Source organism: Drosophila tropicalis, unplaced genomic scaffold, assembly GCF_018151085.1.
Source record: "Drosophila tropicalis isolate 14030-0801.00 unplaced genomic scaffold, ASM1815108v1 contig_158, whole genome shotgun sequence".
In the NCBI taxonomy this organism is placed as follows: Eukaryota; Metazoa; Arthropoda; class Insecta; order Diptera; family Drosophilidae; genus Drosophila; species Drosophila tropicalis.
Window position 1 is genome coordinate 3,117,785 of NW_027172602.1, and position 15,365 is coordinate 3,133,149.

The 15,365-nt window shown below is 38.1% G+C and overlaps 1 protein-coding gene across 1 annotated transcript; it reads left to right on the forward strand.

The window, feature by feature from the left end:
- The first annotated feature begins 9,507 nt into the window (after nt 1-9,507).
- On the forward strand, nt 9,508-13,736 carry Grip84 (Gamma-tubulin ring protein 84). The gene is given in 10 exon segments (XM_068303436.1): nt 9,508-9,702; nt 9,804-9,959; nt 10,031-10,919; nt 10,985-11,113; nt 11,180-11,924; nt 11,990-12,161; nt 12,232-12,244; nt 12,246-12,554; nt 12,797-12,901; nt 13,100-13,736. Coding segments are annotated over 10 exon segments (2,823 nt in total). The 5' UTR covers nt 9,508-9,646; the 3' UTR covers nt 13,349-13,736.
- Nucleotides 13,737-15,365: the final 1,629 nt, after the last annotated feature.

Sequence of the window (15,365 nt, forward strand, 5' to 3'; positions counted from 1 at the left end):
ATAGGCAAGGACTTACACATGCATATGTATATGTATGTATGTGTGCGTGGGGGATGTACATATATTTTACATAGCGAAAAATCAGTAAATCGCTTTACCAAAAATATTTTTCAATTACATTTTTCAGATTTTTGTAGCTTTTAAAAAGAATTCCATTCCAGTGAATTAAGACATTTAAAACATGAAAATTTTGAGAAATATTTAAGAAAACTCCTATGTCATATAGACTTGGGCATGTACCCTATAAAAGGCACATAAGGCACAATTAATTAATCAAAATCTCTTTACTTGGCTCACGAGCGCACCTAGCGGTCAGTAATGTCTGGCTTAATTGCATAATTTGTTTGTTTTCCCCCTTCTCACCTTGTAGATACTTGATAATTCAAAATATTTAGTTCATAAGAAAAATATTTAGTTTTTAAGAGTACAAAATCTTTTGCATTAACTGTGCTAAGATCTCACTTTACATGGGGCACTGTTGCACTTTCCGTCACTCTGTGCCAAATTTGGTTTTTGTGTGGTGTACCTTAGATGTTTGTTTCCAATTACCATGTACAAAGCGCGCGCCTCTTGTTAACCATCGGTTTGTTGCCACATTAAAACCCACTTGAAGTCACGTTCACCCAATTAATTGGCATACAAAAAGAAAAAACAGAAAACCTAGTCTCCTCCGATAACCAAAGAAGTCACTTTGCATGATTTTGGAAATTGGATCAGGCAACGGGCAACGGAGCCAGTTTTCGCTTCGATCAAATTCTGGTTCTAACGCAACAAGAACAACAACAACAACAACACACAACAAAAAGTGGGCTAGGCGGATTTTAAGTGACTGTCAAATGCCAAAAGATGCCAACAATTTGGCACACACCCGAACATAATCATCATTATAATGATGATGATGAACATGGGTGATGATCATCATCAGAAATCCCACTTCATTATGCTGTTTGACTACAAATCGCGGGCTTTTAGCTTGACCAATATTTGCAAATTGAACGGCCGGCTATGAAGACCAAGTTAAAGGCGAAACCGTCTGACCAGTTAGTGGGCTTAACCAGTTTTCAAGAGGGATAGAAAGAGAGAGAGAGAGAAACAAATAAAGTGAAAGACCAAAATAGATAAAGAGAGAGATAGAGAGAGAGGGAGATAAAGAGAAAGAGCGGGAGGTTGGCGAAATGTGAAATGAAAACAAATACACAGATAAACAATTTGCACAAAGCGCAAAATGTGAAATATTTCATGAATGAGCACAAGCCAAGCCAAAAATAATAATAATAATAATAATAATAATAATGAATGTATAAAAACGCGACCCATGGAATTTCCATGGAATGTGGTACATACATACATACATATGTACATATGTATATATGGTTTCTACAATTACGATTTACGATCGTAATACTATAGTTTAACAGTCACAACGCTCTATGGTCGCCCTCTGGGAACGACTACGGGGTTCCAAGGGTTGGACTAACAACATGACATAATCTCTGATGCGAAAACAAAAGACAATTAAATTATACAATTTGTCATTAACAACAAGAAATAAAACAAAAAAACAAGCCAACCCGAAGTGTTGTCTTAAAGGTTTCAATATCTTGTTTAGATTTGGTATGATCCTACATAAACTATTCTTGTACTTAATCCCAACTAAACTAATCAAAAGTCAAGTCAATTGAGACATAACCCAAATGGGGTAGAACATCTCTTTAGTTATTATTATTAAGATGGTGTAGGGCAATCTTCAAGTCGACTTTACAAATTTGGCTAGCGCAGTGCCAACAGTATGGACAACAGGGCGTATGATGGTTAATTAGTAGTAGTCCAGTTCATGTCAATTTGATGACTAACTGATTGAGCTGCCCTCGTAGGTTGCATTCAGAGTCGAATGCATAATCTGAGCTGGAGCTTTGGGCCATACTCACGGCATGTTCACGCCGTAGCCCATTGGGGGGGTGCACATGGAGTTAAACGTGCTTCTATATATATGTATTTCGAACCCTTTTTATATGTTCTCGTACATACGTATGTATGTTTGTTATAATGACGTCATGGCAGGTGCGGTCATCAAGCAAATATTTGCTCGCCCTTGGTTCTGCCAGTCAGACAGTGAGTTAGTCAGTCAGTCAGTCCGTCAGTCCAATTGGCACACACACACACACACACACAGGAAGAGAATCAAAACAACACATACAATTCCATTGAATTCATCATACCTATAAGTAGCCTTCTTTCTTTTCTGTCAATGATTACTCATTCAGGCAAAAATTCTCAAATCGAATATCTTAAAAATTCTGTTGATTTTTCTTTTTTTTTAACAGTTAAGAACAAATTTTCACACTTTTGCACATATGAAGAGAAGAAGTATGTTTGTTCTTAAAAAAAACAACAACAACTTTAAATTTGTAGAAGCTTTTCTTTTTTTTTGTTTTATGCTAAAATGAAGCCTTTCGTCACGATGTTTGCCGGGCAACGGTTAGATAACTTTTGAGCAGCTCTCGTCGTCATAATTAATAATGTGCTATAAACAAAAAAGACGAAAAAAAACACACACACACACATAACAAAAAAGAAAGAAGAAACTCGCAACGCACAAACGAAAACGAAACTACATTACACGATGAAGTGGGTGAGGGAGTGAGTTAGGAGGGAGGAGGAGGGGATTGGGAATGAGGCATAGAAAACAAAAGCGAGACTGAAACATTGAGCCTACTAAGAGAATTCCATCATGATGATGATGATGATGATGACGACGTTTGTCGTGACTCCAAAATGTGTATGTGGGTGGGTCTAGACTCTAGAGAGAAAAAGAGGCAGAGAGAGAGGGAGAGAGACAAAGTGGGGGGCATCATGCATACGTCACCCACAGCTGAAGCTTGAGTTTTATAAAAATAAACACTGTCATCAGAAATAGTAGTAGTAGTAGTAGTAGCAAGAGTAGTAGCCGCCATCCAAAGAGGGAAGCAAACAAATTTTATTGCAATCAAAGAAAGGACATTTTGGCGTTTAAGCATAAACTTGGGGATGCTAAGGGATGATGATGACGTCGAGGGCACAGTGTTGGATCTTGATTTTGTGGGAGACAATTCTTAGATATCGAAGTTTCAGTAGTTTGAAAGTTCAATAATTGTTGGGGGAAACAAAATTTCCCTTGGGAGGAAGCTTGAAAGGAATCCCATGTGGACCACAAACTAATTTGTGTGTTGTAAAGAAGCTTCTAATTATAAGAGGAAAGTAAGAGCCAAAAATGGCAAAGCCAACACTCAACAACAATGCAACAATTGCAAGTCCATGAAATGTATATAAGCACTTATTCGAAATCTCAAAAAGTGTAGAATTTACACCCCCAAATCCCATCTAGATCTCTGCTCAGTACCTGATTAAAGCCTTCAATGGATTAAGGTATTCTGAGATAAAAATCGAAGTCTGATAAATACCATAAGGCAATTGATATCAAAGTTCGTTGAAGGATTATTTGTATGAGCTTCAAACATTTAATGATCTTTGATTACAGATGGCTTTAATCTGTCTTCTTGATTCTTGAAAGGACTCTCCTTGTTTGTGCTAAGCAAAAAGAGAGGCTTACAGGTCCTGTCAATCAATGCCAAGTTGTGAAGTGACAGGTGAAGTTTTACTTAAAATTGCGAAAAAAAAAGTGCAAAATTACCTAGTTAATGAGGTGAATGCTCTTTGTTTTTCTTTCGACAGGAGTTAAAAGAAAACAAATACATAAATTTCTAAATAAACATATTCATGTACTACATATATGATAAGGCTATATGTATAACTAACTGTCCAATGGACGACACGCTTCAGATGCTCACAGAATGAAAGTTTTGCACCAAAAGAAAACTTCACGCCATGTTGAGTGAAGTCCAGAAGAAGAAAGCCGCCACAGCAACAATAGAAAATGTGTGTGAGGAGAGGGAGGAGGGGAAAGGTAAACAATTATGACATAGATGGTTGGATGGACGGTTGGTTGGGCGACGACGTCGACGACGACGACATGAAAATGAAATCTATAGGAAAGCAAAAGTGCAGAATGGCAATTGTGTAAGTGAAAAGCATAAACATAAAGAGTTAAAAAGGCAGCCACAATCAAAGTTGACACAAACACAACACACAAAGAAACATACACACACATACGCACACATAAGCAGGGAAAGCGGCAACCATGTCATAGATACGTGACCATACGTGACCACATATATACATACGTATATGAATCAACTGTAGACCTACTACCTATATCTAGTGTGTCTAGTGTTTATAGTCTAAAGTCTAAGTCATAAGAGAGTCAAAGATTTCACTTAGAGCCCGTAATTTCATCTCTCCAAAGTAGAGAGAGATTTATGACACAAACTTATGGGTCTTCTAAAAGATGCCACAATTTCTCACTTAAGCCCAAAAGGGCTTAAAGAAAGGGCTATATAAGAAGAGGAGGGGCCATCAAAGACTGTCAAGTCAATAAGGTGAAAAATCAAAAGAGAGTTTCATATAAATTAGATAGTTCTAAAGATTTTATATTGAATTAAACATTTTGCCCAATCAGGATACCTAGGACCTTAAAATTAATTTATTACCAAATATATTTCCTTCCATCCTTGAGGGAGATTATTAAGCTAAATTTAATTTGTTTGTTTAATAACACAAACTTTAAAGGCAAAATGTAACTACATAATTTGAAAAACGAAATGTAATTGGAAAATTTTCAATAGATGGACTTTGGACATTATTTTTCCTTGTTTCCTGTTCATAGAAGAGGCGAGGCATCTATTGTTGCGTTATATATGTATGTACATATGTGTGTATGTTGGTGGGTGTACATATATGCCATAGTCCAATCCATTGATGATGCCCGTAGTGCTTGGTCGGTTGCCTATTCAAATTTGCCTCGGCTTTTGTTAAATCCAAATGAGTTTTTCGAACCAACGCTCGACGTTAGTTGGACAAATTCTGTTACCTTCCGAAACAAAGAAGACTTTGGGCATATCGAGGATACGCAAGGATACACACGCATACATTCAGGCAGACAGACAGATACAGAGAGAAAGAGAAAGAGGGAGAGGGAGGTTTAGATGCATAAATCTCCTACACCTACACACAAAAATTTTAATTTGATTTCAAGTGTTGGCAGGCAACAGGTGACAGCATCTAGTTCTCTGTGAGTGAGTGTGTGTGTGTGTGTGAAAGTCCAAGTGAAAGCACACACACAGACACATTTCCATCTATGTATGTTTGCATGTATGGGAAGCAAGCAAATGTTCAATCAATAACAATTAAACACACAAACCCTTTTCATCTCCATCAAACTTTCCCCCTTCTCTCTTTCTTCACCCCACCTTTTCACTAATTCCTCGTATAATCTTGGAAAGCAGAACAAAAAAAAAAATGCTCCAAAATGGCAAAATGTCACACACAACATTCACAATAATGCTAAATGTTGTGGACATGTGTTGAAACCGACGACGACAACTTTTAGCTAGATTAGATTAGATACCATACAGAGGTATGTATTATGTACACATATATGAACATTTTACTATCCATGATATATGTACATATACATATATATGCGGACAAAAAACAAGCTATCTATATCCCAAAGCACTCGAAATTAGCAATTGGCGAATCAACAATCAATTGAACCAGCATCCGGTATAACGATAATCAATTTGGTCAATTTCAAAATCAGTTTATCATTTTCAAGTGGCCAATAATAATAATTATAATAATAATAATAATAATATATGGTATTCTTTCATTCTTTCCATTCCATCCATCTATCTGGCATTCGGAAAATTGCAATGCTGCAATCATACTTGAGATCGTTTCGTTTCATCTAGTTTATAAGCAGAAAAAAGAAAACGAAACATTTTTTTGTTTTTTTCATATAAATTCCCGCACGAGCAATGAGAATTTTGTGATACCCTAACCCCCCTCTTGCTATCTCTATCCCTCTCATTCTTACTATAAAGATAACAATTTTCATTCGCTTTGTCTGACAACTTGATCCCAAGGTCAATTACTTGAGAAAATAATTCATAAATTATGTGTGTAGTTAGTTAGTTGAGGGTGGAAAGAAGGAAGGAGAAAGGGAATGGTGGGCGCGGGTGGGAAAATACATACTTATATTAGTGGATCCATTTACTCCATTAGTTAGATCAGAGGCATCATCAGCGCTAGCTGCACGATTGAATGGACGTGGTTTGCGATTCTTGAAGCGCAAACGCAATTCAGTGTTCAGAACGCGCATGGTTAAAATCCCTCCCAGAGCCCCTCGTGGTGCCCCTTTTCCTTTCCCTTATGGCCGGAAATAGATGGAATAGCGCTTTTGGCTGGCTTTTATTTTATTTTGTTTTAGCTGTGTTGGGAATTGGAGCAAACGCCTCAATGATCACAACTGCGTAACATATGTATCACTTGAAATCGGTATTGTATCGGTTGATCATTATGATATATATATTGGGGATACACACAGAGACACACGCACACACAGAAAAGAAAAAATAGTTGTAAACGAAAGCGTTTTAGGGCTTATAATCGATATGACATTGGAATTGCGCCAGATCGTCAGATAGACACTGAGAGAGAAAGGGAGAAGGCGAGAGAGGTTGATATAGAAACTGTGTGATATCGCTCTCAATTGGGGCGGGTCACGCGCGTTCGTATATTTTAATTTGAATTTGTATTATTATTTTTTTTTGTTTTGTTTTTGGCGATCAATTCCGTTCCGTTCCGTTCTGACCCACCGTTGATGTGAAAATTTCGCTAACGACTGAGCGGTGCGCTCACGCTCAACTCGGTAAGTCAGTCAGCGTCAGTTAGGGACGCGCCCGCCCGTTTGTCTGTCTGCTGCGCTCCCCGTCAGTCAGTTAGTCAGTCAGTCAGTCAGTCACTCGGCTAGGTTAGTTCAGAGCGATGAGCTAGCTGCTAGCTTACTATGAGGAGCGTGTTGTGTGTTATTGTTATTTTTACAATCTAATCGGTAGCCAATGGGCGGCCCACGGCCTGCTGAGCACAGCGCAGCAGCAGCCACAGCCGTTGCACAGTGGGTCATTTGCTTGTAAAAACTGCATTAATTTTGATCTACTAAAACTAAAGTTTATACGAATTTTATAATTTTTGTGGTTAAAATAAGGAATTGAGAAGGATTCCTCTCTAATTCCAAGTCTACTCTTTCGAGAGTTCCTTTCAGCAGTCGATTTAGCCCATTTTCATAGATCACGAAAAGTCTTTTTACCCATCCCATTCCAGCCCAAAAGCTTTTAAGTGGGATGCGTAGTAAAAGTAACTTTGGTTTTGACTACTCCTACAACACGAAAATTGATTTAAGCAACAAGTTTTAGCCAAATGAGCCCACTGTGCGACGCCGCTTGACAAGTTGAGCGAGGTAAAGTGCCCGTCAGTTGACTTCTCCACACACACACACATCGCTCCGGTGTGTGTGTGCTCGTCATTGTTATAATAATTGTGTGTTGGTAGTGTTATCAAAGCGAAGCTGATGGAAAAAAAGCTTATCAAATCTAAAATAAACTATAAACGCCGAGCTGAAACAAGCTGAATCTTGCCCCCACCTCCTCTACTTTTTAACACACTTATAATTAACTTTTTAATATGTATGCAAATAACTAAACTAGAAAAAACGGAATTGGCAAATAAATCTGTGCATCATCAACATCACGATCTTCGTTTTCTCTCAGTGTATAATAATGTCTTATCATTTGCGTTAATTAAGTCGTTTAATTGAAACTCTTTCGAGTAGTTTACCCCATTTATTATCTCCTCACTTAATTCGACCAACAAGATCAGATGATCAAGCAGATATGTACATACATATGTATGTATGTATGTGGGGGATTAAGCTACAACATAATTGAATTTCGCTTTTTATTATCAATATATTTTGCCAACTTTTGATCCATGAGATCTTGGGGATGTTGTTGTTTGTGATGGTGTATGGGGAGGCGATGGATCTTAGATATTTTGACATTTTAGCTGTTTAAGAGGTAATATGACATTATTGGGGAAGGAAATTAACCCTCATGATTCGACATGAAAGAGAGTTTTCTCAAAAAAACGAAAGAAATGGCAAACCTACAGTGAAAACTAGATACTGCATATAAACGTGAAGTGATCATTCCCTCCTGGGTCAAATGCACCACTCACCCCCCTCTAGATTCAACACTTTCCTCATGGTCCTTTGGCAGTTCTGTTTATGGAGTTTTCACTGTACTACAAATACAGTTGATTGATTGCAATCAATTGATTAAACGATAAATTAATAAAATATTTTTAGAAAAGTTACTTATCTATGTAGAGGTAGAGAAAGAAAGAGAGAGAGATAGCGATATAATTTGCTTTGATTATATGACGCCGGAGTAGATTATAATTTTGTGAATAACGTTTACGTTTACGATTATTATGGTACTTCAATTGGATATACATACATACATACATATGTAGGTACATATGTATGTACGCACATGTACATACATTCATACATATGTGGTTTTCCAGCATACATATTCCCCATTCATTTATGTACATCATTATGTTAGCTTAGAAGTAATTTTTTGTTTGTGTAGCCCAAAAACATAAAAAAAAAAAATAAAAAATACACAGAGACAAACACACACACACGTACACACACGGAGAGAAAACAAAATTAAAGTTGTATACAGGCAATTTTTGGTGTTTTTTTTCTTCTTTTTTGTTCGAAGGCGGACTAAAAATAAACTTGTTGACAGCCACAAAACGAGGCGGAGGCAAAGGAAATGTGCGTAAGTTGGGCATGCATATACAGACATACATACATTCATACATAGATGGGTGTATTAACACAAATTAAATAACAAAAACAAAAAACAAAGTCAAAATAGAAATACACAAAAGTCACTGCCGGCTGTGCTCGGCTCGAAATTGTTTCATACATTCATGTATACAAAAGTAGATAGGTATATCAATGCCCCAACAAATCCTGGCCTGGTCTGGACCCTGTCCTATCCTGGCTCACACACACGCACAACTCTTATTTTGTTTGTATTTGTGTATGTGTGCGTGCGTATGAGAGAGAAATTTTCCCCGTTTAGTTTGTATTGGTGGTAGAGAGAGTGTGGGCAAACATACACATTTCCGACTGCGACTCCGACTCCTTTTCACAATTTTTTGTTGATGCACATTTACAATTGATCAGAATGCATAATACCGTTGCGTTGCATTGTTGTTAATTCTAGCACGTAATCTTAACATTGTAAAACACACACACAAAAACAACACACACAAGTTTCGAGTTTTAATTTCAATAAATTTATAAATCAGCGATGGCAAACCATCGATAGACCATCTTTCGCAAATTTCGTTGTGTGACTGCCGTGATGAGTCACTGTTTGGCAGAATGCTCATCTCTATTGTGAGAAAAACGCGCGAACATGTTCGAGTTTGTGAGTAAAACGCGCGAACATGTTCGAGTTCTGGAGTAAAAAACACCAAACATGTTCGAGTTTGAACGTATGAGTTTCGGAAACGTCTTATAAACATTGTTATTTTTATTGTAATTCTTACCGTTAGATTGCTAGAAAGATTGGAAAACAAAGACAAATCTCGATTAGCCGAGTGCCATTGCCCCTGACCGGCTGCCGTTATGAATTCTCCCGATCCAGTACGCCGGGTGCTGGGCAAACTCATAGCCGAAACAAAGTGAGTTGTTCCCCCCAGAACGAAAGCGAAAGCGAAAGTGGTAGTTTTTGCTGCAGCTGCAGCTGTGAGAAATTTTTGCATTTTCTTTACCATTTTGCCAGGGCTCCCCATACGCCGGACTCGATTTTAAACGCATTCCGGGCGACAGATTCGAGACGCCTACCGGACAAACATCTGCTACGACTGCTTAAGGATATAAGCTATAAGCGACCCAATTTTCGTGAGATTCATGCCGAGATTACCCGCGTCCTTGAACGGTGAGTGACAACTTCACCTCTATATTTATATCTTTCCCTCATTCGAATGTTCTTTGTTGCCCTCTAACTAGGAAGGATCCCATGTACGCTCTGCTAGTGTTTGCTGAAAAATATAGGGACGATAATCAAAGGGCACGTAAATCCGACAACTCTTATTTTACGCCAGACATGCGACCGCCAAATAGTCACACCAGTCGGACCACCAGCTCCAGTGGTAGTAGAGGTATATCCGATGATTCATCATATCGTTTTGTAAGCACCTCACGCAGTGGCATCAGCACCTGCAGTGGCAGTGTCTGTGGCAAGGACATACCCACATCGACGCCGGTCAATTTGCGCAAATCGGAACCAAATGGAATGCAATTGAACGGTTTGCTAGAACCTCGCCAAGTCCAAAGGGATCGTGTCGATCTGACTCTAATTAAGGAACGTGTTCTCAATTCCGTCTCCGAGGATTCAGCTCCAAATAGTCAACGATCCGTGGAACCGAGTAGCAATAAATCATCATCATCAAGCAGCAAAAGCAACTCGAATGTGCAATTGGTGCATTTTGAAGCTGGACTGCCGGATGAGTATCGTACCCATCAGCTGTGGAACTATTGCATGGCCGAGAGCTCAAAGGGATCACAAGCGCAGCAGCCTGAGCTTGGCGGTCTGCCATTGGACAGCCAACAACGGGTGATGTTGGCCGAATTGATCTATTGCCTGAGTGGGGTCCGCGGCAAGTTCATTGTGCCCCATTCGGCCAGTGATGATGCCGAAGAGGATTTGACTAAATATGAGACAACTTTCACCATTAATGTTCAGCTAGATAAGTCTCTTATACAGCTCATTGATGAGATTTTACCCCTGGCATCATATTTTGTTGGCATACAAAAGATAATGGCTGCCAATGATAATCATGGTCAAGTGCACAATGCCCTCAATTCGGCGTTGATGAATGTAACCCGTGATTACTATGTAAGTTCCTTTTTGCTCGTTGTCAGTTTGATTTTCCTCATGTGATTGTGATCAACTCTTTTCAGATGCTACTCACACAAACGGAACTGGAGATGCAGCAACAGAAATTGACCCTACAGAAGCTGGTCTATTACCTGCGACCAACCATCTGGGTTATGGAGGAGGTATGGGCCACCTTGGTGCAAATGCAATTGGTAAGTAGTGTTCCCCCTTTGACTCTTTTTCATTATTAATAAACTGTTTAAACTGTCTTTTTGTAGAACAAGTATGAGGGAGCTGCGGTATTATCCCATCTGTATGGGCGCATTAAGGCTCTTGAAGGCGACAAGGCCTCCCAGGAGATGATTATCAATCTGACTCAACAGGCGGCTGTGCCGTATATGCGTATGCTTCAGCTGTGGATTCAAAAAGGCTTAATTTTGGATCGAAATCGTGAATTTTTGGTCGAGGATAACGAGGTGGTGCATCACGATGAACTGCCCGAGCACTATTCGGATGATTATTGGGAGAAACGGTACACTGTACGTGACGACAGGATACCCTCGTTCCTTGAGAAATACGCCGATAAGATATTGAGAACCGGCAAGTACCTGAATGTGATACGGCAATGTGGCAAACGAGTGATGGCCATTCAGCCCATGGATTTGCAATTTAATCCCACAAATGAACAGCATGTTTATGTGATCAACGATGCGTATTACTTTGCGGCACGTATGCTGCTGGATGTCCTACTCACCGAGAACGATCTGATGGGCCATTTGCAGTCAGTGAAGCGTTATTTGCTACTCAATCAAGGTGACTTCACCATGCAGTTCATGGACGCCTGCGAAGATGAACTGTCGAAAAATGTGGATCAGGTGCTTCCAATGACATTGGAGAATCTCTTGGGTCTCACGTTGCGTCTGTCTTCCGCCCGCAATGATCCCTACAAAGATGACTTACACTGTGAGCTATTGACCTACGATTTGGTCACACAAATGTCCAAGATAATGAATCAGCAGGAGGGTAAGTCCATCAAACATAAGACGATAAATGCAAAAACATAACTGAAATTTACTCTCTTCTCTCAGAATATTGGCAATCTCATGATCGTTTGGACTTAAGTGGCCTAGAGTGTTTCGCCTTTACCTATGAGGTTAATTGGCCAGTGTCGTTGGTTCTCAACAGGATAGCCATATCCAAGTATCAAATGCTTTTCCGTCAGCTATTCTATTGCAAGCACGTGGAGCGTCAACTCTGCAAGTGAGTAGCAAGCAATTATACCCCATAAAAAAACCCCAATTCAAATCCTTTTGTACGCCGTTTTTAAAAGGATTTGGAAAGAAAAACTCTATGGCCAAGAAATTCTCACCGCTGGCCGCTGAGCTATATCGTTCGGCGTTCACGTTGCGTCAACGCATGATGAATGCCATCCAGAATATCGAATACTATATGATGATTGAGATCATTGAACCCAATTGGCATATATTCATTGAGAAGATGAAAAAAGTGGAGAATGTGGATAATGTTCTATCGTTGCATCAAGATTTCCTGGACTCATGCCTAAAGAATTGTATGCTAACCGAATCATCGCATCTGAATCGTGCCATCTTCAAGTTGTGTAAAGTGTGCCTTAAGTTCTGCGAATTTATACAGGTAATTGGCGTTGATATTATCAATTGGCTAGCTATAAGTAAACGTGTAAGTGTATATATATATATACATATGTATTATATGTATATACTACTGTTTTTTTGTTTTGTCTTGTCTTGTTCATCCCATGATGCCAAAGAAAAAAACCAAAAAATTTCTTCTCTCTATCTACACCAAATCAAAAAACCAAAAAAAAAAAAAAATGCATATCCAATTGAAAAAAAAAAACAAAACACAATTAATAGCGTTCGCAGCCGTTCTTTGAGGATGCTGAACTCAAGTCGATGGTTTGTGATAGCAGCGATGACGATGAATCGGAGACTATTGACTCTGACACAAGTCGGTCCCAGGTATTGAATCGATAACATCCTATAAAAATAAGTTAACAATATAAATATATATATATATATATATATTTTTATTTCTAATTCTTCTTTAACATTGACTATTCTTGGTTGATTTGTATTTGTATATTATGTGTGTGTTTGTGTGTGTGTGTGTGTTTTTGTTGTAATTATATTCTAATTATAAATTCTTATTTATTATAGATGGAAAGCTCCTTGGATCCAGCGGATACATTTGGCGAAAGTGTTCGACGTTTTGATCTTGAGTTCACTGGTCTCTTGATTGGATTCCTTAAGCAGGTCAATGATTTGGCTAAAGAGAATACATCGGATCGTTTCATGAATCTCGTTCATCGTATTAATTTCAATACATTCTATTCGGAACAAATGGAAAAATTGTGCATGAAAGATGTATTAGGTGCAAAATTGAAAAGAACCAACGATGGGGACTAAAAGTTGAATAAGATTTTTTGGCAGACTCAAGAGAAGCCAGAACAGAGAACAGAAAGAAGATGAAGAAGAAAAGACATTTGCATGCAGTTATCATATATCCTCGTGTTTGTTCACTTTTCTATCATTACCTATTACCATTCATACGCAACTCATTCCTTAAAAAAGAAAAGAAAAGAGAATGACAATTAGTTCTTACATATGATATTATCATATTCTGTTTATTTGTTCATCTTTTATATACTACCCCAACACACCCACCAACCCACCTCATATGAATTTTATTGTTTACACGTCATTTAGTTATTCAATTTACAAACAATATTACTTAAATGCTAATGATAATAATTATAATAATAATAAAGTCGATGCTGCGACGTTTTGTTTTTAAGTTTTAATCGCTGTCAATCATTGTACACAACTGCAATCAACGTCACTGGACACGGATATCGTTTGTTTTCAACGTAAGCCAGCGTCGTCGAATGCTGCCTGTGTTGCCAAATATTTATGATATATGTTTGTTTGTATGTATAGGTGGATATATGTATATGTATGTATGTATGTTGTTTCACTTATTGCATTTAATCCAGAAACCCTAGTCTCACTGTTATAGCTATCATATGCATATGACAGTTGAGAAATGAGTTCCAGTTTAGTTACAACATCCAGTTAGTTACTTAGTTAGTTAGTTAGTTGATGACTCCAAAAACTGGCTGGCAGACAGGCCATGCTCTCGCCGCATTTGCATTAAATTGTAAAAGGCTGTTACTGACGTGCCAAATAGAAACCAATTATCAGTGTCTTCCACTATTTGACACATCAGGAACTGCCCGTCACAAGACGCCAAGTACCCAAGTAGCTCTTGTTTCTCGTACAACAGTAACCAAAAAAAAAAGTATCTTCTTTTGTGTTGACTTTTTCGGCACATGAAGTGAAAGCGCCTTTCTGACTGTTATCGGGAATAAAGCATATGGATACATAACAATCGGATGGCCTTCCACCTCCTTGTGTCGCAATGATCTCAATATGTGCCAAAGTCCTTCTCTATCTACCTCTCTCACTCTGTCTCTCTCTTTCTCTGGTCCTTTCTTATCGCATTATAAGTAGATTCTTGATTTTGAAACAATATTCAAGAGTATATGTATATCTAGAAAGGGAGATAGTTTTCGTCTGTATCTATGATTGCGAAATCGAAACCTTAGCTAAAAATCTGGGAAGTCGTTTGATGTGATTTTTCATATATCTCAAGAGTTTGAGATGTTCAATGTAAACCCATTTTCCTTTATATACCTAAGTACAGTGTGCGGCATCAGACTAGCTTCACCTTTTCTTCAGCTTGACTTTCAATATAAAGGTATTAATATATAGGCATTATTAAAATGAATGACACAAGTGGGCGTGGCATACCGCTGCAGCACGCTGTCTCAACAACAAAATCGCATTTTGCCCAAATAAGTATGCTAAATATTTTGATATGCATAGTTTCATTGCAATGTTTGATTCATTCTTCAAATTCAACACAAGATTTATAAAAAAAATCCACAAAATAATCTTGAAATTCGCCAGCTAATGCTGACATTTGCATTAGTAATAGTCACTTAAATCCCTTTGAATGCTTTTTTTGTGCGACTCAAGGAGAAAAGCAGCATATATTTACTTCCATAATGTGTCTTCAATAGGCGTGATGATTCTACGGGTCTTCTTGGTAGTAGTGATATCTATGTCATATCTAGGGCCCTAGAGAGTTAAATTTTATAAAGTCTTTGAGAAATTCATTCAATTAAAGATGAATTTTGTAATCTTCTTTCATTTCGTTGAATTCATTAGAAGAAGACGATATTTCACTGTCTCTTAGGATTCAAATCAATCACAGTTAAATAGAATTTCATTATCTAACAATAAGACTTAAGATCCGCTAAACTAATCCTCGAAGTGTATACCTAGTTTGAATATCTGTGGAGTAACTAAAAGTGGTCAAAATACTCTCAAATCGAAGAGTCGATCCAAACACTTAAACTAG